This window comes from Microtus oregoni, unplaced genomic scaffold (assembly GCF_018167655.1).
Source record: "Microtus oregoni isolate MIOR12 unplaced genomic scaffold, Mior012 000033F_ref0000390, whole genome shotgun sequence".
Classification (NCBI taxonomy): Eukaryota; Metazoa; Chordata; class Mammalia; order Rodentia; family Cricetidae; genus Microtus; species Microtus oregoni.
In genome coordinates, this window is record NW_024543092.1 from 3,534,573 (window position 1) to 3,557,364 (window position 22,792).

The 22,792-nt window shown below is 44.0% G+C and overlaps 1 protein-coding gene across 1 annotated transcript; it reads right to left on the reverse strand.

The window, feature by feature from the left end:
* Window positions 1–606: 606 nt before the first annotated feature.
* Fuca2 (alpha-L-fucosidase 2) lies at window positions 607–21,420 on the reverse strand. Its single transcript, XM_041679950.1, has 9 exons — window positions 21,085–21,420; window positions 19,379–19,566; window positions 18,395–18,734; window positions 16,208–16,418; window positions 15,739–15,929; window positions 7,896–8,004; window positions 6,593–6,760; window positions 4,200–4,238; window positions 607–990 (listed from the first exon to the last, which is right to left on the reverse strand). Exons 1-7 carry the CDS (start codon window positions 21,297–21,299, stop codon window positions 6,620–6,622), a joined length of 1,395 nt encoding a protein of 464 aa, XP_041535884.1. The 5' UTR covers window positions 21,300–21,420; the 3' UTR covers window positions 607–990; window positions 4,200–4,238; window positions 6,593–6,619.
* Window positions 21,421–22,792: the final 1,372 nt, after the last annotated feature.

Genomic DNA, 22,792 nt, shown 5'->3' on the forward strand with positions numbered 1-22,792 from the left:
GATAGTGTCCATCCTCCATCCAACATGAGCTGCCTTCAAAACTTCATTATATTAATAAAGATTTCATTTCCAAGATCATGTTTTAGAGGTTTGAGAGGGACATTGCAGTTACGTAACTAATCTTTGGTTAATGCACACCACCCACAGGAGAAGTGGAGGGTGTGCCACTCACGGAAAACCTTTGCTTATCCTAGACAACAGTCAGCAGGAAAGAGCATCAGCTAATAGTGTGTTGGCTAAGTGAACTTTAAGTTGTTTCTACTTGTTTCCCCTTTAAGACCTAATAACTATACTTGATATTACACATGTATAAAACTTTGAAAGGCATTTACTTCACTTGGAAATAAGGCTGGAAAATTTTTATCTAGTAGTGTTTTTAACTTAACAAAAGTAAAATGAAGTTTTTCCTAATTCATAACTGAGTACTCTGTCCCTTTAGGACCATTGTGTTGCCTTTGTATGGCACTCATAAGAAAATGAGATAAATTCATATATTTAGTTTGTTAAAGGCAGCATCAGTCCCTATTTTATTCAACCCAGTAATCTAGTTTGGTTTGCCTTCAATATCTAGATAGTAAGCCCCACAAAAAGACCACCAGTCACGTATGCAATCAACAAGAATGTTTAATTTGAGAATAAAAATACCTGCATGCAGGTTTGTCTGGGGGCTGATTGGTGGGTTTAAACACAAAGTTTATAGGTTGCTATAGGATTGGTTGGTGGCTCAGTGGTTAGGGACTTTTCAGCATCAGGGTACGAGAAGCTATTTTTAGCTATCTTGAGCTTCCATAAAGCTGCAGAGCGCTTACTGCTTGGTTATACAAGAGCTGTGGTCTTTCCAAGAACTGCTTGTTCAATTCCAGTAAGCCGAAACTGGCCTGGTCCCTGGCAGGCCTGAAGTCTGTCGTGGCATTGGTTTGGCTCCTTGGCTCTTTCAAAAGAGCTAATGGTGAACAAGTGTTTTATCGTTCAGCTTCCTGACGAGTCCACCTGTGTGAAAGCCAAAGTTTTAAGTTTTAAATGGTATGCCTAAGAGATCCACAAAACGAAATGCCTCTGTTGTGCAAGCCCCCTGCCCAAGGACAGATGGTTCCTGAAATGCTGGAGGCTGTTGTTTACGGGAGATAACAAGCCACTCCCCTAAATAAGTTTGTTGGACCCATCTGCAACCTATGTGCTTGATATGTGGGTGGGATGTTTGGAAGCAGGAAATGATCAGGATATATGCTTGCGGATGATTGGATGTAGGCAGAAAGCATGCAGGCAAGAAGTAGATTGGGATGTATGCTTGCTCCTGATTGGACCTCATAGGAAACACAGGGAATTGTGGGTTACAGGGTTTCTCTGTGTAACAATCCTGGCTGTCCTAGAACTCAAATCTGCCTGCCTCTGCCTCCCAAGTGCTGATATTAAAGGTGTGCACTGCCACAGCCCACCTTGTGGGTTTTGCTGTTTTAAAACCCTGCAAAACATTTCTGGGGGTTATTTCCTGGGAACCTGGGTATGGACCTGGCTAGAACCTATCTACCTGGCTGGTATTTAAATTTGCTTCAAATTTGACTTTAAGATGTGGTAATGGTCTTATTCTTGACTGGTGGGATCTGCTTCACCCTTCTGCCCCCATGTTTTCCCCACGGTGATGGGCTGAACCCTTAAGTGGCTTTTGTTAGGTATTCAAAGCCAGACAAAAAGGTCTACAGAAAACTGTTACTGAGAAGTGTGGTCTTTGATATAAGAAACTTCACCATGTGGTTCATAGACCTTCAGAACTGGTTTGCAGGGGTTTACTGTAGAGTTTGCTTCCTGCTGAACAAACACTAGATATAGGGCATGCATAGTTAGGACTTCGGGAGCCAGTCTACTGGGAATCCAGAAAGTCAGAATGCCAAGACGAGTATAATGACGTCCCAACTCAGAAGGCTTCAGATGGAATGGAAATTCTTAGGAAACAAAGTCCCCCTTTGCTACTTTCTGCTTGGGGCCTGGAAATATAAGTGAAACTGAATTCTAAAGTAATGAAAACTTTGGCAGAGAAAACCTTAAGAGATCGGAACAGCAACTGTGGCAGGTTATTGCTGCTCTGAACTCTATAGTCAGAGTAGAATGGTAAACAAAACTCAGTTTAGTGAGGAATGAGTTTAAAGCTTCAGACAGGGCAGATATGAAGAAATCCACTGCAATTGTTGCGTTTTGTACTATCAAATTGCACCCTCTGTGCTGTTCTCAATATCAGTGTCCTGAGGGCATGGCCCCACCTATCAAGGACTCCAACTTGTGAAAGTACAAGTTAATTTGAAAGGTGACAGCCTAAACTTAGAACAACATTAAAGGGCTTCTCTATAATAAAAAAAACAAACAAAAAAAACATGTTCAGACACCAAGGAAAGAAGAGGCCACCAGAGATGTGGCAGAAAGAAGCCAGACTACTTCTAGAGCAAACAGCAACATCCACACGATTTTTTCAAACATGCCAAATGCAAGTGTTAGGAAGTTATGGGGGCTTGCAGCACAGTTCCAGAAAGCTTCTAAGGTTCTAGGGCCCGGCAGTGTGTGGCAGTATTGGATTTCTTTCAAGAAGACCTTGAAAGGACCATTGAAGACCATTGTTGCAGTTGTAAAAGTGAAGTCTTTCTGGTAATAGAAACCTCAAGATGTTGGTGATGTCAGGTACAAGGGACACCCAGTGAGGAAAGCTACAACTTGGAAGTAGAGTTAGACTGTGAGACAGGCTACAGGGGCTACAGTGATGAAACTCAAGGGAGAGGGATACACAAGGCTGCTGGAGCCATGTGATGATATTAAAATCCTCAGATGCTGAACACAGAGCTTGAAGATTGGGCAGTTCCCAATGCTGGGTTCCAGTTTTACTCTGACCCAATCTTTCCTTACCATACCCCGTTCATCCCTTTTAAAACAGGGATGTTCTCTGCCTTGTACGTTGGAAATCTGTAACTTGGTTTTTGATTATATACTTGTTGCAGAATATTTGTTTAACTATGTAAAGATGTGTTGCTTTTACCTCGCCTGTCTATGGTCTAAGAAAAAGCTGAATGGCCAATGCAAGGGAAGAGGCATGAAGAGTAAGTAGGAAAAATTTAGGATCAAGAAGAAAGAAAAGAAGATGACAGGGAGATGGCAGGGGCTAACAGACAGGAAGAGGCGAGAAAGGAGGACATACAGAATGAAAGAAGGGTAAAAGGCCCCATGGCAAAGTGTAGATCAGTAGAAACAGGTTAAATTGAGTTAAAAGAGCTAGTGAGACAAGCCTAAGCTAAGGCTGAGCATTCATGATTAAAATAAATCTCTCTGTCTTTATTTGAGAGCTGCTTAGCAGCCCAAGGAAAATTCCAACTACACAGAGTAGTTCATAGTTAAACAATATTGCCTTGAGTCTTGGAAGAGGTTTGTCAGCTTTGGATTTTGAACAGTGCTGAAACTGGTAAGACTATGGAAATTTCTAAAATTTGGGCTGAGTGCATTGCATCCTGTATTGTAAGCCATGAACATATGGGGATGTGTAAATTTCCTCAGAGATTGAAACATTCCATCCCTTAGAAAGTTCCTTAGGCAGGAAAGTGAACAACTCATAATAGCTTCAGGAAATTCCTGAAACTGACAGGTTCAAGCTTATACCCAGATTTCAAAACTCACCAATCCCTGGGCTTGCCCAAACTCAGGACTTGAAATCCCACCAATCCCCACCCTGGGAATTTCTACCCTAGAGATCTCTACCCTGAAGAAATGCCTTAGAAGCCTGTCTCCTGCTTAGGTCCCTCCCTGCTCTTCTCACTTGAACAGAGGCAGTCACCCTTCTGTCTTCCCCAATAAATCTCCTACATGAAGTTTGTTGTACGACGTGACTTTGTGGTATTCCTTGGCTCCTGACTGCCAGAATACCTTCCCCTTCAGAGCTGCAATGTTTTCATTTGGGGAAACCTTCCCCTTTAATGGGTTTCCTACATGGGGTAAATAGGCATGTGTTTTGTGTCCTCAAGACAAATTTTATCACACAACAGGGGATGAGGGATGGAATGTCAGGGTTAAAAGTAGTGTATTTGTTTGTCAAGTTACAAGGAGTATATAGTGATGGTTAATTTTCCTTGTCAATCTAACTGGGTTTGGAACCATCTAGAGACATGCTTCTGTACATACCTGTGAGGACATTTACAAAGAGATTCAACTTCAGTAGAAAGACTTACCCTCCATGTAAGTAACACCATTCCATGGTCTGGGTCCAACTAAAAATAAAAAGAGAGAAAAGGAAAAAGCAAGTGTTGCCCAAACTTTCATTTCTCTTCATCCTGACTTGCAGACCCAAGGTGATCAGTTGTCTCATGCCCCTGCTGCATGGTTCCCACCATGATGACTGTTGTATCCTCAAACCACAAGCCAAAAATGAATGCTGCTTTCTCTATATTGTTTTGTAAGGTGTGTAATCACCGCAGTGAGGAAACAGCTAATACATCCACTCATCTGCTAATCGCTTTGTTAGGCATCTTTCTCCTTTCCTTTTCATCTGTATCAGGTAAAGATGAGAAGCCTAAAAATTTAAGCAGTTCACAATTTTTCCCTCTCAAAACACTTTTTCAAATGGATGACTCAACACCTGTAGTAAGATTCTTACAACACTGATTTGGATTTTGGTTTTGTTCCTATTTTTAAATTTAGGTTTGTTTGTTTGTTTGTTTTGTCTAGAATTTGATCATTTAAACCTACACATATGGTTCTCTAGTAAAATGTTGAGATTTAGAACTAATTTTTTTTTGCTAAAAATAAAAAACTGAAATTTTTTTTACATGGCGATTTTGACATAGTTTTGAATAATTGATAGTAGCAGCCAGGTATGGTGGGAAACACCAATATTCCCTGCTACTTGGAGGCTGAGCAGTAAGAATACTTGAGCCCCAAAATTTTGAGTCCAGTCTGGACAACATAGTGAGTCTTGTCTCAAAAGGAAATAAAAACAATACTTGCAAGATCTTCAGCAATGGATAATGTTATGGAATATTAGTTTAAGATGTTTTACATTTGTTCATGCTGCAAAATATTTGTTTAATGATGGAAAGGTGGCTGGGTGATGGTGGTGCACACCTTTAATCCCAGCACTCAGGAGGCAAAGGCAGGTGGATCTCTGTGAAATCAAGGCCAGCCTGGTCTATGGAGTGAGTTCCAGGACTGTTAAGGCAAAGAAACCCTATCTTGAAAAAAACAAAAGAACAATAACAACAAAATGATCCAAAAATGTGTTGCATTGTTTTATGTTTTATTTGTTTAAATCTGTAAAGTGTGTTACTTGCCTACCTAAAACACTTGCTTGGTCTAATAAAGAGCTAAATGGCCAGTACCTAGGCAAGAGAGGGATAGGCAAGGCTGTCAGGCAAAGAGAAAAAATAGAGGCGAGAAGGAGGAGACACCAAGGGCCAGCCACCCGGCCACACGACTAGCCATGGAATAAGAAAGGAAGAAAGATTTATAGAATAGAAAGGTAAACAGCTCAGTTCGCTCTCTGCCTCATACTTGTAGCGGAGGATGTGATCTCCAGCTGCCTTGGCTGCCTGCTGCTATACCTCCGTACCATGATGGCTTCTTATCCCTCCAGCACTGAAAGCCAAAGGAAATATCCCGTCTATAAAATTGCTTTGGTGTGATGAAAATCACAGCAAAAGAAAGGAACTAATAACACCTTCTCAAACTTCAACTAGGTTTGCAACTTAAGTTTAAGCCCTTATTAAAAAATAAACCCAGCCTTCCAGTCTCATTCTGTCTCCAAACTGGGACAATAAATATTAAAATATTAATATATTTTTGATACTAATGCTAAATGTCTAAGCAAAGAGAAGTTTTATCAATAAGAGAGAAGTCTTTACAATGAAACGATAATTACTCAATTTATTGGAAACATACATCCAATCAAATTTATCACATACTGGCCTGCATTATATGAGGATTCAATAACAGAGTGGGTGGGGGGAGATCAAACCCATCCTGAAAGGCTTCAACAAAAGGATGTTATTCTTCTCACAGTCCTGGAAGCCAGAAGTCCAATATCAGGGTGTTGAGAGATCTGGTTTCTTCTATGCTCTTCTTGGCTTGCAGATGGCTGCCTTCTTGCCATCGCTCTACCTGGCTTTCCCGTATTCTAGCATCTTTGCTGTCTCTTTCCCTATAGGGCACCAAGATCCTATGGTATTAGGGCTAGCCTTATGATTCCTATTGTATTAGGGCTAGCCTTCTGACTCAGTTTAATCTTAATCATCTCTTTAAGTGTTCTGTTTCCAAATACAGCCACAGTGGGAGTGTGGATGTTAGGGCTTCAATATAAGAATAGGACTTGGGAAAAATTCAGTCCATGGTATCACCATTTTCTAAGTTCTCTAGAACAGACTTTGTCACCCGGGATTTATAGGAGACATGAATTCAATAATGGAAAACTTCGTAGGAAAGCACAGAAATATTCAAATAGTAACATGAGCTATTTAGGAAGAGAGGGAAAGGAGGCTGCATTGCCTAATGACTTGCTTTTTCTTATCATTTCCACCCTGATTTCTTTAGTGCTATTAAAAACCCTGCCATTTCCTGGGGTTAGAAGTACCTGTGGCATGCGTCTCCCAGCTGCAGGCTAAGTCACATTTGTTAGTGCGAGAGTCCATCCCCATCTACAGGGCATCTGATGAAAACTTAGGTGTGGCAGCTCCACTGTGATCCCATTTGGCTTTGAAGAAGCCCAGGTCAGCGGCTGCCCATGGCCCAGGAGTTCTACCTGTAATTGGAAACACTGACAGTGTACAAGCGTTCCCAAAGATATCACCACGACATTTCTAAGGGGTGACTGAACTTCTAAAGAGGTACTAGACCGAGGTCCATTTTTACCTTCACATGTCATTTTACACCTTACTCCAGTTCCCATGTTACCCTCAGAAGGTAAACGCACATGTACAGAGATTGGGAAAGGAGAATCGAGTGCCGGAGCAGGGGAAATGCTTGAAGAGAGAATGAGAGATAGGAAATAATTGGGAGCCATTTGCCCAGTTCAGGCCTGCCCAGTTCTCACACACACTTTGAAATAAAGACTTCCTTCTCCTGGCCGGACCCTACTGTCAGAGTTCCCAGCGACCTCCAATGGCTGGTAGCACATGAATTCAATCAAAGATACAGTCTTGCTCTTGTTCATAGAAAGTGAATTCACAGAAGCAGTTCTGTACATACTCAAGGCTTATCTGAACCCTTTATCACATGGAACAATACAAAATAAAAGTGCTAAATTTTAATTGTATTAATTAATGCCATTCAAGGCGACGATAAAAAGGGTAGCTGCTGCCATATCCAGGTCTAGAATGTGCTTTAAGACTAGATTTAAAAACTATCTTTCCAAATGTCAACCTCCAGGGTTGGAAAGAAAACCGAGAGGTGATAGAAGGAAAGTCATATGACTCCGTTCAAAGAGATTATCAGCTTCATGAGGGCCCCGAGATCAATCACAGTGCACTCCACTGGGTCTGAGGACAGCCTTAAATGATAGAAGAACCCTAACATCTTACTTTGATTCAGATGTGCTCTTGGTGTGGTGTCCGGGGGGGGGGGGGGGGGAAGCACTCAACGTTTTATGAAAAATTCATTTTCAATGCCTGGCGTGAACTTGAACACCACAGAGTAACTATGAAAAACAATGCCTAATCTACATCATTCGTCGGGGAGGTGTTGTGGTTTGTAAGTTCAGTTTTCTTAGATTTTCAAAAGATTGTGGCTAAACAGTTGCCATTGTTGCACTGTCTAAGCTAATTTTAAAGTAAAATAGGATAAAATTAGGTACAAGAGGATCACATGGAAGTTATGTTCTCCTCTGCATGTTTAAGTCAGCAATTTAAAAGAATCGCGAAGATAAAATTCTTTCTTACCTCTGTTTCCCCCAGACTACCTACAGGTTGGCCAAGAAACAGCTTTCCTGAGATGGGCCACTTAAGAAAAATAGCGTAGACTATTTTTTTCTCTGGTTTAGTTGTGTACCTGGTTAGAAAAAAAAAAAAACAAGCAAGCAAGCAAACAGCATAGTTAATAAGTTATACCCCATGTTTCTCCTTATTTATGGATTATGTCTGGAATTGTTTTACAGATATTTGACAATGTGATCACTAGTAATATAAACATACTTACTTTACCCCCATGGTATATAAAATGTGCCACCCTTTTCCAGGCCACCAATATTAAAAGAAGTTGACTTTTACTCTATTTTATAACAGGGTCTTTTATTTATTTACTTACTTTTGGTTTTTCGAGACAAGGTTACTCTGGGTAACCCTGGCTGTCCTGGAATTCACTCTGTAGACCAGACTAGTTTTGTTTTTTTTTTTCAGACTAGTTTTGAATCTAGAGATCCACCTACCACTGCCTCCCAAGTGCTGGGATTAAAGGCGAGCTTCACCACCGCCCAGAGTAGAGGGTCTTAATCTGTAGCTAAGACTAGCCTTGACTCTTGCCTCGCTTCATCAGTGTTGACATTACAGGCATGCTGCCACACTTGGCTAAATGGAAGTTCTGGGGAGGGGCTACATGAGTTACTACTATTCCTATCCAAACTGCTCACATGGAAGTGAAAATGGAGTACAGAGGGAAGCTAACTGGAGCTGCATGACTTGACTACCACTGACTCAAAGATGCAGGGATATGTAGTCTGCTCTCTATTAGGGATGCTACAGAGAGCCAAACACTATTCTTGTTTTCATGTGACTTAGGCTAGAGTGGAAAAGGCAGTCAATCATACAGTATAAAAGAAAAGAAAACATGACAATTGTAATAAAGGGTGTCTTACTTAGGGTATCTATTGCTGTGAAGAGACACCATGACTACAGAAACTCTTATAAAGGAAACTATTTTAGTTGGGGCTGGACCATAGGTTCAGAGGTTTAGTTCTTTATCATCTTGGCTGCACATGGTGGAATGAAAGCAAACATGGTGCTGGAGAAGGAGCTGAGAGTTCTACATCTTGATCCATTGACAGCAGAACCAACTGTGGTACTAGGCTTAGCTTGAGCATAGGAGACCTCAAAGCCCACCTCCCACAGTAACACACTTCCTCCAACAAGGCCATACCTTCTAATCGTATACTTCCTATGGGGCCATTTTCTTTCAAACCACCACAAAGGGACAGCAGATGGCTTCTTTACCAAGAAAACCACATTTAACCTGAGAGTCATATCATAAATAAGAACAGTAGAAATGATAAGAGGAATTCACTCTAGACAAAGATACAGTCATGTGTTCACCCAATTTCTCACCAAAGTATTTCTAGAAATCTTTAAACAGCTGGGCGATGGTGGCGCACGCCTTTAATCCCAGCACTCAGGAGGCAGAGACAGGAGGATCTCTGTGAGTTCGAGACCAGCCTGGTCTACAAAGCTAGTTCCAGGACAGGCTCCAAAGCCACAGAGAAACCCTGTCTCGAAAAACCAAAAAAAAAAAAAAAATCTCCAGAGTTGTAAGGACATAGTCATGGGAGTACATGGCTTTAATTCCTGTCTAGGTGAGGGTTTCTAATGCTGTGTCAAAACACCACGACCAAAAAAAAAAAAAAAAAATTAACCTGGGGAGGAAAGGGTTTGTTTGGCTTACACTTCCACATAGCTGTTTATCACCAAAGAAAGTCAGGACAGGAACTCAAGCAGGGCAGGAACCTGGAAGCAGGAGCTGATACAGAGGCCATGGAGGATGCTGCTTACTGGCTTGCTCATCTTGCTTTTTTTATAGAACCCAGAACCACCAGCCCAGGGATGGCACCACCCACCATGGACTGGGCCCCATTGATCCCTCTCATATATAAGACATATGAGAAAATGCCTTACAGTGGGATCTCATGGAGGCATTTCCTCAGCTGAGGCTCCTTCCTCTCCAAGGGCTCTAGCTTTTTTTCAAGTTGACACCCAAAATCAGTCAGTACAATACCCGCACTCAGGCAGATCTCTGAGAGTTCCAGACTAGCCAGGACTACATGCAGAAAGACAAGGCCTACTGGTGTTAGAAAAGTAGGCCTCAGCTGCAGCACTGAGCAGAATAGGCAGGGACAATCCCTCTGAGCAGGCAGCCATGGAACCCAAAGAACATGAAGCTCCACACAAGCATGTGGGAAAGCCTTCCAGAGTAAGAAACAAGCACAAAAGCTACAGAGTGTGCTTGGCTTGCAGATACAGCAGCAAGAGTCCAGGGATGGGGGATAGGATGGGGAGGTGGGGGGGGCAGGGAAAGCAGACAGAGCAAGGGCCGGATTGCATAAGGCCAAGGAGACTTCTGTAAACCCTTCTCCCTTGAGACTGGAAGCCTTGGAAGAATTTGGGTATGGAAATACTCTAAGCCAGGCATGACATCAGCCTGAGTTACATCATGAAATGCTGACTAAATAAATAAATCATAAATCCATGGTTTTCTCTGATTGCTCTCTGGAGACTGCATTAAAAGGACCAGGGTGAAGGCCTGGGAGAGGGTTCAGCTATGATAAGTGCTTGCCTCACAAGTGTGAGGGCTTGAGTTTCAACTCCCAGATCCCACATCAAAATCGGAACGCAGAGGTACATCTCTAACGTCAACGATGGCAAGATGAAGACCTGGAAACTCATGGGTCAGCTGGCCGGGTCTCTGTGGTGAAGTTCCAGCCCCGTAAGAAAGAGAAGCCGGCTCAAGCAAAAGATGGGAAGAGTCTGAGGACTGAGACCGAAGGTTGTCCTCTGTTGGAATCATGCGTGCTGTGCGTTTGTGTACATTGTACCCACAAGTACCCACATGCCCTGAACCCCACCCCCAACCACAGGAGTAAGACTAGAAAACAAAGGCTAGGGCAGAAAGAGGATCAGTCAAGACGGCACTAAAATAACCCACGGGTGAGGCAGTGGAGAGCCATGTCAGAACCACCACAGAGGAGACGAGGCCAGAATCTATACACACTTCACAAGTAAAAACAAGAGATCTGGGGCTGGAGAGATGGCTCAGAGGTTAAGAGCATTGTCTGCTCTTCCAAAGGTCCTGAGTTCAATTCCCAGCAACCACATGGTGGCTCACAACCATCTGTAATGGGGTCTGGTGCCCTATTCTGGCCTGCAGGCATACACACAAACAGAATATTGTATACATAATAAATAAACATTTTAAAAAAAAAAACAAGAGATCTGATGATGAATTGGCCGTTGTGGCTGTCAAATGAAAATGGCCCTCATCGGCTCACAGAGCACTATTAAGAGGTGTGTGGCCTAATTGGAGTAGGTATGGCCTTGTTGGAAGAACTAACACAAAAGTCGGTACCAGGGCCTGGGGTGTTGCTGAGATAGCCCGGACCATGCTTTTGTTTGGAGGAATGTGGACTTTGAGACTGGGTTAGAAAAGCAGTTGACCCTGGAAGTGGGGCTCAATGGGTCACACTAGTGAGGAGCATGAGAGACAGTGGGGCTCAGGGTGGTTTGTACTGTAGGACCAAGCTCAAGGTGTTTCTAAGGAGCATTTTAGTACGTGGCCTAGAGACTGTTCTTGTGATAGTTTATGAAGAGCATGGCTTCTCTCTGCCCTGCCTCCTCCCCCTCAAATATCTGCCTGAAGATAAACTTAAGAGTTATGGATTAACAGTTTTGGCAGAAGAGATTTCAAAATAGCCTAGCATTGACTGTGTCATGTGGTTATTCGTGGCCACGCTTATGAAGATCTATATTGAAAAGGAGCAAGCTGAGCAAAAATACAAAATGTACTGTTTGCAAAGAGGGGCCTCAGGAACTTAATGCAGCTAAATCCCGTGTTCAAGGAGATAAAAAGACTCAAGAAAAGCCTGATGCTAGACGGAATGAAGGGAGTGGTGCCCTAAGACAAGACACCCTCCCTCCCAAGCTAAGCTTCCAATTTGTAAAAAAGAATTAAAGAAAACTTAGGGTCCTATAGAGTGGTACAAGCCTTTAATCTCAGCTCTAGGGAGGCAGAGGCAGGCAGATTTCAGAGTTCAAGGCCAGCATGGTCTACAGAGCAAGTTCCAGGACAGCCAAGCTTAAACAGTGAAAGAAACCCTCTCCAACATCTTGAGGTCTCCAAGGCAATCTAGACTTCTCCTTCACAGCTTCACACAATGGCCTCTCCTTAGACCCCCATGCAGTGACGCCCCTGCCACATGCCTGGCCTCAGCATCTTTCATCAGTCGCAGACGGAGAGTCCACAACCCCTTTCTTTTATCCTCGACTCCAAAGCTAGAACCACACGCCAAAGCTGCCAAGTTCTGCTGAGGCTGGAACATGGCCCCTCGTTCAAGTACATTTTCACCTGCTTTCTGTCTCCACAGCTGAGGAAAGCAGCTGAGGACACACATGTGGGCATGGAGGCCCAGAGAGGCCACTGTGTGTAGCGGTGAAGGTGTGTCCTAGATTGCCTTGGAGAGCAATTTGACATCAGACAGCAGATGCAGAGTCTGCAGTTTGCCCTGGTCGTTTTTTGGTCTTGTTTTGGTCCAGTATTTCCTCGCTTGCGTTTGAACAGTAATGTATATCCTATGCTACTAGTTGTTGGAGGTAGTCAAAGCTTTTTGACTTTGAATTTATAGAGAGACTTTGAATTACAGTTAAGAGATGGCCATGAGTCTCAGAAGAGACTGGACTTTCAAACAGAGTTGAGACTGGGATAGAGTATGGATGGGGACTTTTGAAGTTGGACTGAATGTAGCTTTGCATTACGATATGTGTGGCTACAAGCCTACAAGGGTCAGAGAATGGAATGTGGTGGTTTGAATGAAAATAGTTCCTATAAAATCATAGGGAGTGGCACTATTCAAGAGGTGTGGCCTTCTTGGAGGACATGTGTCACTGGTGGTTGGCTTTGAGGTGTCAAATGTTTAAGCCAGGCCCAGTGTCTCTCTCTCTCTTGCTGCTAACCTGTATGTAAAACTCTCAACTACGTCTCCAGCATCATGTATGCCTGCACACCATTGTATCCCACGGTGATAATAACAGACTAAACTTCTGAACCTGTAGGCCAGCCCCAGTTAAATGTTTTCCTTTAGAAGAGTTGCCGTGGTCATGGAGTCTCTTCATAGCCGTAGAAACCCTAACTAAGACATCTGTGGCTATAGAAGGAAGGTGGAGAACTGTCACCAAATGTCAGTTGGGGAACTAAGATAGAGAAATTTGGAAGCCCAAGGACACTTCAAGATTTACTGATTGGGAAGGTTAAGTACAGGAGACTAACAAGGAACAGCCAATGAGTCTGAATCTCTGAGGCAAATCCTGCCGGTAATTTCAGAAACGGAGCACCAGCCACTGGGCCAGGCAAGGGAGAGAGAGCACTGTAGTCTTGACAAAAGCGATCTGAGGAAGAGTGGGATGGAAGTCCAAACTGAGAGAGATCAACAGGAAGAGAATGGAGCTCCAGCTAGAAACAACCACTAAAAACTGTTCTGTAAGCTATTTTATTATGAATGAAAGGAGAGAACTGGAAGGCAGCTGGAGACGAAGGCGAACTTTTAAAGATAAAATAAATAACATGTCTGTATGTGGGCAGGAAAGGAACTAAGAAGGGGAGCCTGGAAATGAGGCGTGGAAATACAAACTGTGCTACGGCCTTGCCTGGAGGATCTGGGATGTGAGGGAGAAAACAGGGCTGGGCTTAAAGCCAAATGTGAGCTAATTTGACATTGTACGTATGTGACCAATAGTTCAGGGGGCAGCCTCAGAAGGGATGGCTGGAGGGAGCTAGAGGCAGGCTTCTGTCAAAGGAGTATAAGAGAGAGAAGGAGGGCTCAGGAGTTAGGATACAGATGATGAATTACCTGAGCGGCAGGCCACACTATACCCTGTAAACAATTCCCCATTCTCTCTTACCCTAGCTCCTGTCTCCATAATTTTGATTACTCTAAGTAGCTCATAAATAATATTTGCCTCTTTGTGACTTGGTCTTTTCACTTGACACAAACTCCTGAAAATTCATCTGCGTTTTAGCATTTCTTTCCTTCCCGAAGCTGAATAACATACAAAAACCTCAGTGTGTGTACACACTTAGCTTGACCATGAATGGACCCCTTTGCTCTTACATGTCAGTTTCTGGAAATATAGTTCTTATGGTACCATTCTTTTGCATATTTACTCAGAAGTGGAACTGCAGGGTAGTGGTGTATTCCTATCTCTAACGTTTTGAGGGGCTGACATATTGTCTACATACTAGCTGTGGTTTTGTGTTCTCACAACACTGTAGTGTACAGGAATTCCAGTCTCTTCAAGATCATCAGCTGTACCTTAAAAAATAGTAGCCCCGAGGTACAGGCCCAAGCAGGCACAGAAAGGCTTCGAAGTACCAGCACTGGGGACATCCTCCCCACCCCATTACTCAGCAGAAGGTGACAGGGAATGTGGGCTCTCATGGCTCTGCCTTGCCATCAGAGGACTTCAGTATCCCAGGCTGGGCCACCCTTTTCACTTGCACTAAATGAACTAACAGACCTTCAGCCTCCAACCTGCCACAGTATAAGCCTAACAAGCGACAGATTGTCTTTGTTCCAGGAGAAGTTAAGCAAGCCCACAGGCTGTTCTGGTCCAACCTTTCTCGCTCCCGCCCCAAGCCAAGGTGTCACCCATAGAGACATCTATAAAAAGAGTTAGGGATTTCGGACTGGACTATTTCAGTTGGTTTCAGGCAATTTCCAAAGGTGGTGAGCCTTGCCATGCCCTTCCTCTTCGGAAAAGCCAGCAACAGTGCAGGGTACTGCCCCAGGCTGTTGGTTAGGCACAGGGGACTTCAAGAAGGGGGAGGGTAAAACAGGGCCTTCCCTGGTGAGTTGTCATGGGGTTAGTGGTAACTCTTGTTTGGAATTATTATTTTTTACAATTTAAATAGAAGCGTCAAAAAAATAGAAGTGTCTATCTGGAAAAAATAAAACAAAAACATAGTAGCTATTCTAAGTCTGGTGGTGGTGGTGCACGCCTTTCATCACAGCACATGAGAGGCAGAGGCAGAGTTCGAGGACAGCCAGGTCTACAGAGCAAGTTCCAGGACAGCCGGGGTTACAGAGAGAAACAAGCCCTGTCTCAAAAGGTAGAATAAGAAGTACCAAGTGCCCCTGCAGAGACACTAGCTGTGGTGGTCAGATTTGTACGCTAGTGGGTGAGCATCAGAAATGATACTCACATTAAGTCCGTTAGGTAAAATGTAAATGAAACTACAACCGGAAATCATCTCACATTCTTTAGAAAAGCTGTTCTTTTGTTTGTTTTTTTTTTTGTTTGTTTTTTTGAGACAGGGCTTTGGCTAATTTTAATTTACTGTTGGCTTTGCCCTTGGTTATACCTTACTTGCTTGCTTACTAACTTCATGGGATTTAATATCTGAAAACTAGAGACTTAAAAAACTTCCTAGTGATTAAACATTAGTCTGTTATACATCAACCACTCAGTGTTCTTTTCTTATCTAAACGTCTTCCAATTTTGTAAGCGTCAATTTAGCTAAACATTGCCCACCATTAGGGGATATCTAGGTAGGATTTAAGCAGAATTTAATAAACATAATGTTCAATGACACTCTTATTCTTATCCCTTCTCTTTGTATTTGAGTCATGGTGGAACATGTGTGGTACAGGTAGCAGCCACTAAGTCTCTCTCTCTCTCTCTCTCTCTCTCTCTCTCTCTCTCTCTCTCTCTCTGTGTGTGTGTGTGTGTGTGTGTGTGTGTGTGTGTGTATAGCTCAGATATTAAGCGCTTTCCTCTATCCAAACAGCACTTGTCAATCAGGAAAACTTACCACACATCTGGAGTGGCAGTGTCATTCTGAGCTCTCCAAGGGTGTGTTTCATAAATAGCCTCCCCGTTGACTTTGAGCCACTCTCCCATCTGCCGTAATCGCTCCTCAAAAATTACAGGGATGATGCCATCTAGTGTGGGACCGATATTCATCAAAAGATTTCCTCCACACGCGACTGTTTGCACAAGTTGCTAAAAGAAAAATAAGTGAAGAACAAATATAGTTTGAGATAGAAAAAATAACTCATCTCCCATGTGTCTATCCATATATATGTGTATGTATATATATATATATTTATGTATATACACACATACATATATATTAAATCACTTCATAGAAACAAACACAGAGAATAATGCCCTGAGTCTGTGACACTACACTACCCCAATCATAAGAAAAAAAATCCTTGTCACATCTCATCATTAAGAACATTCCAGAGTCATAGCCCCCACAACATATTTTACTGTACCTTCACCAATTCTTCAATTGTAAGATAATCACCGATTCCAGCTTCCCGCCTGTAGCCCCAGGAGAACTGATCTATTGTCATGCAGTTCTCCCATTTATGTGGCAAAAGATGTCCGGGATTATAACGGTCGCTGCAAGTATAGTAGCCGCCATGCTGGCAGATGGAACCAGCTCCCCAGCGGTCATTGGTGACTACCGTGTTCCTAACTGGGCTGAAATGAAAAGCAGAGTTTCTCTTCAAGAAAAAAAAAAAAAACACTCTTGAAACAAAGGAAATGTCACGCCAAATAGATCTTCTCCACATCCACTCCCAGCAAATGACCATGAGAAGTCAGAAAGCCTCTGTGTCTGAGGCCGACCACAGCTGTGGTGACTGGAGCCCTGACTCTCACGTTCCAGCTTCCAGGCCTAAAGCAAATTCCTCTGAAGAATGAATTCCTTCACTGTTGTTACAGTGCAGATAACAGGCATATAATCCAGAGTCCAGTGAGGAGGATGCGCAGGAAAGCGCTGTATAGACACTGTATAGAGCACTGTATAGACACTGTATAGAGCGCTGTATAGAGCGCTGTATAGACACTGTATAGAGCTCTGTATAGACACTGTATAGAGCGCTGTACAGAGCGCTGTATAGACACTGTATAGACACTGTATAGAGCTCTGTATAGACACTGTATAGAGCTCTGTATAGACACTGTATAGAGCTCTGTATAGACACTGTATAGAGCGCTGTATAGACACTGTATAGACACTGTATAGAGCATTGTATAGACACTGTATAGAGCGCTGTATAGACACTGTATAGACACTGTATAGAGCTCTGTATAGACACTGTATAGAGCGCTGTATAGACACTGTATAGACACTGTATAGAGCTCTGTATAGACACTGTATAGAGCGCTGTACAGACACTGTATAGACACTGTATAGAGCATTGTATAGACACTGTATAGAGTGCTGTACAGACACTGTATAGAGCGCTGTACAGATACTGTATAGACACTGTATAGAGAACTATATAGACACTGTATAGAGTGCTGTACAGGCACTGTATAGACACTGTATAGAGCGCTATATAGACACTATATAGAGCACTGTATAGACACTGTATAGAGCGCTGTACAGACACTGTATAGACACTGTATAGAGCTCTGTATAGACACTGTATAGAGCGCTGTACAGACACTGTATAGACACTGTATAGAGCACTGTATAGACACTGTACAGAGCTCTGTACAGACACTGTATAGACACTGTATAGAGCGCTATATAGACACTGTATAGAGTACTGTATAGACACTGTATAGAGCGCTGTAAGACACTGTATAGACACTGTATAGAGCGCTATATAGATACTGTATAGAGCACTGTATAGACACTGTATAGAGCGCTATATAGATACTGTATAGAGCACTGTATAGACACTGTATAGAGCGCTGTATAGACACTGTATAGAGTACTGTATAGACACTGTATAGAGTGCTGTACAGACACTGTATAGAGCGCTGTACAGACACTGTATAGAGCGTTGTACAGACAATGTATAGAGCATTGTATAGACACTGTATAGAGTGCTGTATAGACAATGTACAGAGAGCTGTACAGACACTGTATAGACACTGTATAGAGCATTGTATAGACAATGTATAGAGCATTGTATAGACACTGTATGGAGCACTGTATAGCACCCGAGGTTCCCATTCTCGTGCTATGAATGGTAGACTAAGCTCAATCGATACTCCAGACCAGGTTTCTCCCCCAAGACTAAATAGCCTTATACATCCTAGCCTTTCTCTTATGCTTTGTGCCTACTACTGGAAAATCTCTGAAAAATTGAGTGTTGACGTCACGTGAAATATAATCCCCAAATTTCTTTTGTGTGGTGGATCAAGTAGAAAGAACAGGCAGGGCTCCACTCACGGGGCAGTTTGACTCCCAAACAGAAGGGGATGGTCCCAATCATTTCTCAATGATGATGTTTTTTTAATTGATTACAAAACCATTTTGGTTGTATTTGACTCCTGACTTCTTTACTTCTGATTGCTAAAACTGACCGAGCTAATAAACATTGTTTATAATGATTTCTTCCACCTACACCACAAATGTGCACAAAACCACAGAAAAGTAAATGCTTATATATCCTTTAGGGGTGTTGCAGGCAAGTCCATGTGCATAAAAGTGTACAGACCTTTCATTGTACAGCCAGGCTAAGAAGCCAGTACTGTTCCAGTAGTGATCTGGTGCGCCCCCATCTCCATCCGCCCACAGAACGTCGGGCTGGTACTTATTCACCAACTCATAGAGCTCAGGCAACGTCTTAGAAGTGGGAAAGTGCCGCTTCTCGAACACACTGGCCTCATCCTCCAGGAAGAGCGGGTGGAACCATTCAAACAGGGAGTAGTACAGTCCAAAGCGCAAGGCAGTGTTGTTCCTGACGGCCACCTCAAGTTCCTTGATGATGTCCCTCTTCGGCCCCTCATCAACGGCATTCCAGTTCCAGGAATACTTTGAACCCCACAAGGTAAAGCCTGGAAAATGACAGCAGGAAACCCCTGGGAGCATTATCACCTTAACCTTAAGAAATTTCATCCCATGAAACAATTCAAATGGAACACACAATTCACGGCTTCTCCAAATAACCATCCCTTGGCAGACTTTGCAGTCTGTCTGGTACTCATCTAAACAAACAGAGGAGAACATAAATAATGTGGGATTGGTGTTTTCAAAGCAATTTTCAGGGTGCATTGTAAAAGCTCTACACTGTCTCCAGTTCAGAATCTGAGGTTCTTGGGGAACAGCATGGTGTCTGTAGTGGTTTAAGCTACACACTCCTGCCAACTGTTAGCACAACATCTAATGCAATATATATAATCAATAGTAGTGGATGGTCTCTAATAGAGACACACATTATCACAGAACAATCATTTTCACTATTTGGAATGAAGACCCTGTCTCGAAAAAAAAAAAAAACCCTGTGCTCATCTTCCCTCCATTCTATGGTACTAGCTGTCTGGATTCATCATGCTTTCCAACTGAAGTGGGATAGGTGATCCTTAAACTGTAAGCGACACTCAACATCTCTCTACCTGTGATTCTTTAATGTCTCCGCCCCCAAAAAATGCCCTTACATTCCCAAACCATGGTTAGCAGATGTTGTATGTGCTCTGCTTACCTTCGTGATGTTTGGAAGTTAAGACAACATATTTGGCACCAGAGGCCTGGAGAATATCTGCCCAGTGGTTGGCGTTGAAATACTTGGCTGTGAACTGTACTCCAAAATCTTCATATCTGAAACCAGGGGGGTAATTATTGTTCATAAAATCCACAAACTTGGGTCTCTTTTCCTTTTGCCAGTACCACCTGTGAGAGGGAAAGAAAGAGCACACATAAATGCTTGAAGAAATTGCCTGGGCTCACCCCGTGGCGGCTCACCCCCCCAACACACAGATTACTGTTAGGTTCTCTGTCATCTCTTTACCAGTGTGACTTTGCATTGAGGGCAGCTTATGTAAACCAATACTCTCGCCTCGTTCCCCATCTTGTCCTCTGGTTATCCAGCCACTGATTCTCCCAATTCTTCACTTACGTCATGTGACGTAATATTTCCCTTCATACATTAGCTCACTGGAACATAATCAGCTAAGATTTCAAGGCAAGACAACAGGACCTAAAACATAACATGCGTCTACCATATTCATTAACAGAAAACATTTTGGGGAGACGGGGAAAGCAGTTCCATAGGCTGAGCAAACCCACAATCAGCACTGCCTCCCCAAGGTGGGAGAGCAGCTTTGTGTGGCTGGGACTACTCAAGGACTTCACAGACCGCAGCAGCGTGTCCTGTGCCTGGCCCAAAGGCACACACGAACTTCACGAGCATCCATCACAGCGGCCCATGCTGGCTAGTGGATCAGACAGATTCTAGGACTTCCTTCTTTGTTGTTGTTTTTGTTTTATGGGGCAAGGTTTCTCTGTGTAATCCTGACTGTCCTGGAATTAGTTCTGTAGACCAGGCTGGCCTCAAACTCAGAGATCTGCCTGCTTCTGCCTCCCAAGTACAGGGACGAAAGTCGTGAGCCACCTGGCGATTCTGAGAACTATTTTTCTTTATTCTTTTTTTTTCTTTTTGGTTTTTCGAGACAGGGTTTCTCTAATAGCCCTAGCGGCCCGGGAACTAGCTTTTGTAGACCAGGCTGGCCTTGAACTCAGAGAGATCCTGTGCCTCACGAGTGCTGGGATTAAAGGCGTGTGCCACCACCGCCCAACGTTTCTGGGAATTTCTAATGAAGAGAGAAACAGGTTAAAAGAGTTAAGAAGTTTATGCCCATCTACCATCATGTGACTTTGAAGATAAGGTGACGTAATTCACCTCGATTATTACCCCTTTATTTGCTTTGTGGTTTTGTTGCTTTAGCATGCAAAGATCTTAATTTCATACCTGATCCATGAAGCATTTGTTTTAAAAGATTGTATCTTATTTTTAATTACATGGTCGTGAGTCTCCCAGTGCGGGTGCTAAGCACCAAACTCTGGTCCTCTACAAGAGCAGTATGTGACTTTAACCGCTGAGCAATCTCTCCAGCCCCTTTGAAGCATTTTTTTTAATTCTGAGACTGGCACTACCCTATGCACACAGGCACAGCCAGGCCCACCTACAGTGTGCCTAGGAACTCAGGGGAAGCAAATATATTCCATGTCGATACAGGCGAGATACCCTGTCAAGAAACTATCTATTCAACATCTGGAATTACAAATGGACCCACGGCCAAAACAGTGACAAGCAGGCAGCACTCAACGCCAGGTGGACTGGCTACTGACTGCCATTGCCTAGGTGGACACAAAGAACAGGGTGTGTGTTGGGCAGGGGTATGCACTTACCAGAACCATTCACTACCGAAGCTGGGCACGGAGAACACTCCCCAGTGGATGAAGATGCCAAACTTGGCCTGGTCGAACCAGAAGGGCAGAGGGCGGCTGTCCAGAGACTCCCACGTGGGGTCGTAGCGCGGGGGACTCGTGGTCCTGCATTTTGACAGGAGCGGTAGCAGCTGCAGGAGCGGCAGCAGAAGTGCCAGGCGCATGCGCGTCAGCATGGGGGGACCTCTGGGACCCGCGTGTCACCAGGACAGCCCCTGACTTTCTTTGCCACCTTCGGAGGCTGGCGTAGCACTCCTTGGTCTTCCGTCTTCTGCCAAATGTGCTCCGCCCCTGTCACCTGACCAAGACCAGACTGGTCAGATGACTGACTGTTGTGGGCCCCGGGGAGTTGGGCGTGGCTGGGTCTGGTGAATTTTGATTGCCTAAGGACCCCCGAGAAGGTTGCCTCACTCAGGTGCACAACCAAGTAAGTCCGTTACTAGCCAGCCGTGGCATTTTACCGGCCCTGGTTCTGTTTCCTAGCCAGACCTGATCTGCTTAGCCAAGACTCCGGGTGTGTCTGCTGTGAGACAAAAAACCCGGAGGGTGATCTTTGATCCGTGCCTCTGACCTCCCTCCCTCGGGAGGGAGGGGAAAAAATCTTACGGAAACCTCTCAAGAGGTCAGCGCGACCGCCCGGTCCTGATGGCTGCAGAGCTGTCCGAGCTGTGTGCCCCACTGTGGGCTTGGAGCCTGAAACAGGAACCCTGTGGGCTGCCCCTCTTGGCTCAGAACTTTTGAAACAACCCCTAGGGCTCCCAGTCTCTGAATCTGCCTCTGCCTGGCTTGAATTTGCAGATGAAATCCCAAGTTTTGGGTTCAGTCAGTCTGGATTGGGGTCCAGGAACTGGCATTTCTACTCGGAATCTTGATAGTTCTGATTTTGCTGATTGGTGGAACAAACTTTTGTGAGAAACTGCATTAGGAAACAAGGCCACCTGAGTAGAAAGAATCTTTTAAGAAATTTACATCCAAGGAGGGGCCAGAAGCCGGGCGGTGGTGGCGCCCGCCTTTAATCCCAGCACTCGGGAGGCAGAGACAGGAGGATCTCTGTGAGTTCGAGACCAGCCTGGTCTACAGAGCTAGTTCCAGGACAGGCTCCAAAGCCACAGAGAAACCCTGTCTCGAAAAACCAAAAAAAAAAAAAAGAGGGCCTGAGGGCTTGCCTAGCATTGCAGGAAGCCCTGTATTCCATCCCCTGCACATAGTGAAACCGGAGTGGTAGTAACCACGGCAGTATGGAAGGGGGAAACAGGATGAGGGTTCAAGGTCATCTTTGACCACATCGAGAGCTACCTGAGACCCCCTCTCAAAAATGAGGGAGGGAGGAAGAAAGGAAAGAAGGGAGGGCGGGGAATAAGGAGCGAAGAACGATAAATGTCCTAGGTGCAAGTAGGGCGGGGCGGGGTGGGGGTGGGAGAGAAAGGAGAAAGAAAGAACCTGCTTGGAGACGAAGAAAGGAGCCAGACACTTAGAATAATCTCCAAAGCACATCTTCAGGAACTCATAGCCCCAAGCTTTTTAAATGCCTCTGACCTAAAGCCAGAATCTCTGCTGGTGCTTCAGCAAAATCCCTATCCTACTCGGCCCATTTCCAATGTCACCTCTTCCAGGAAGCTTTTTGTCATCCCTCCCATAGCATTCTATTCCCCCTGTGTGCCCCCAGACA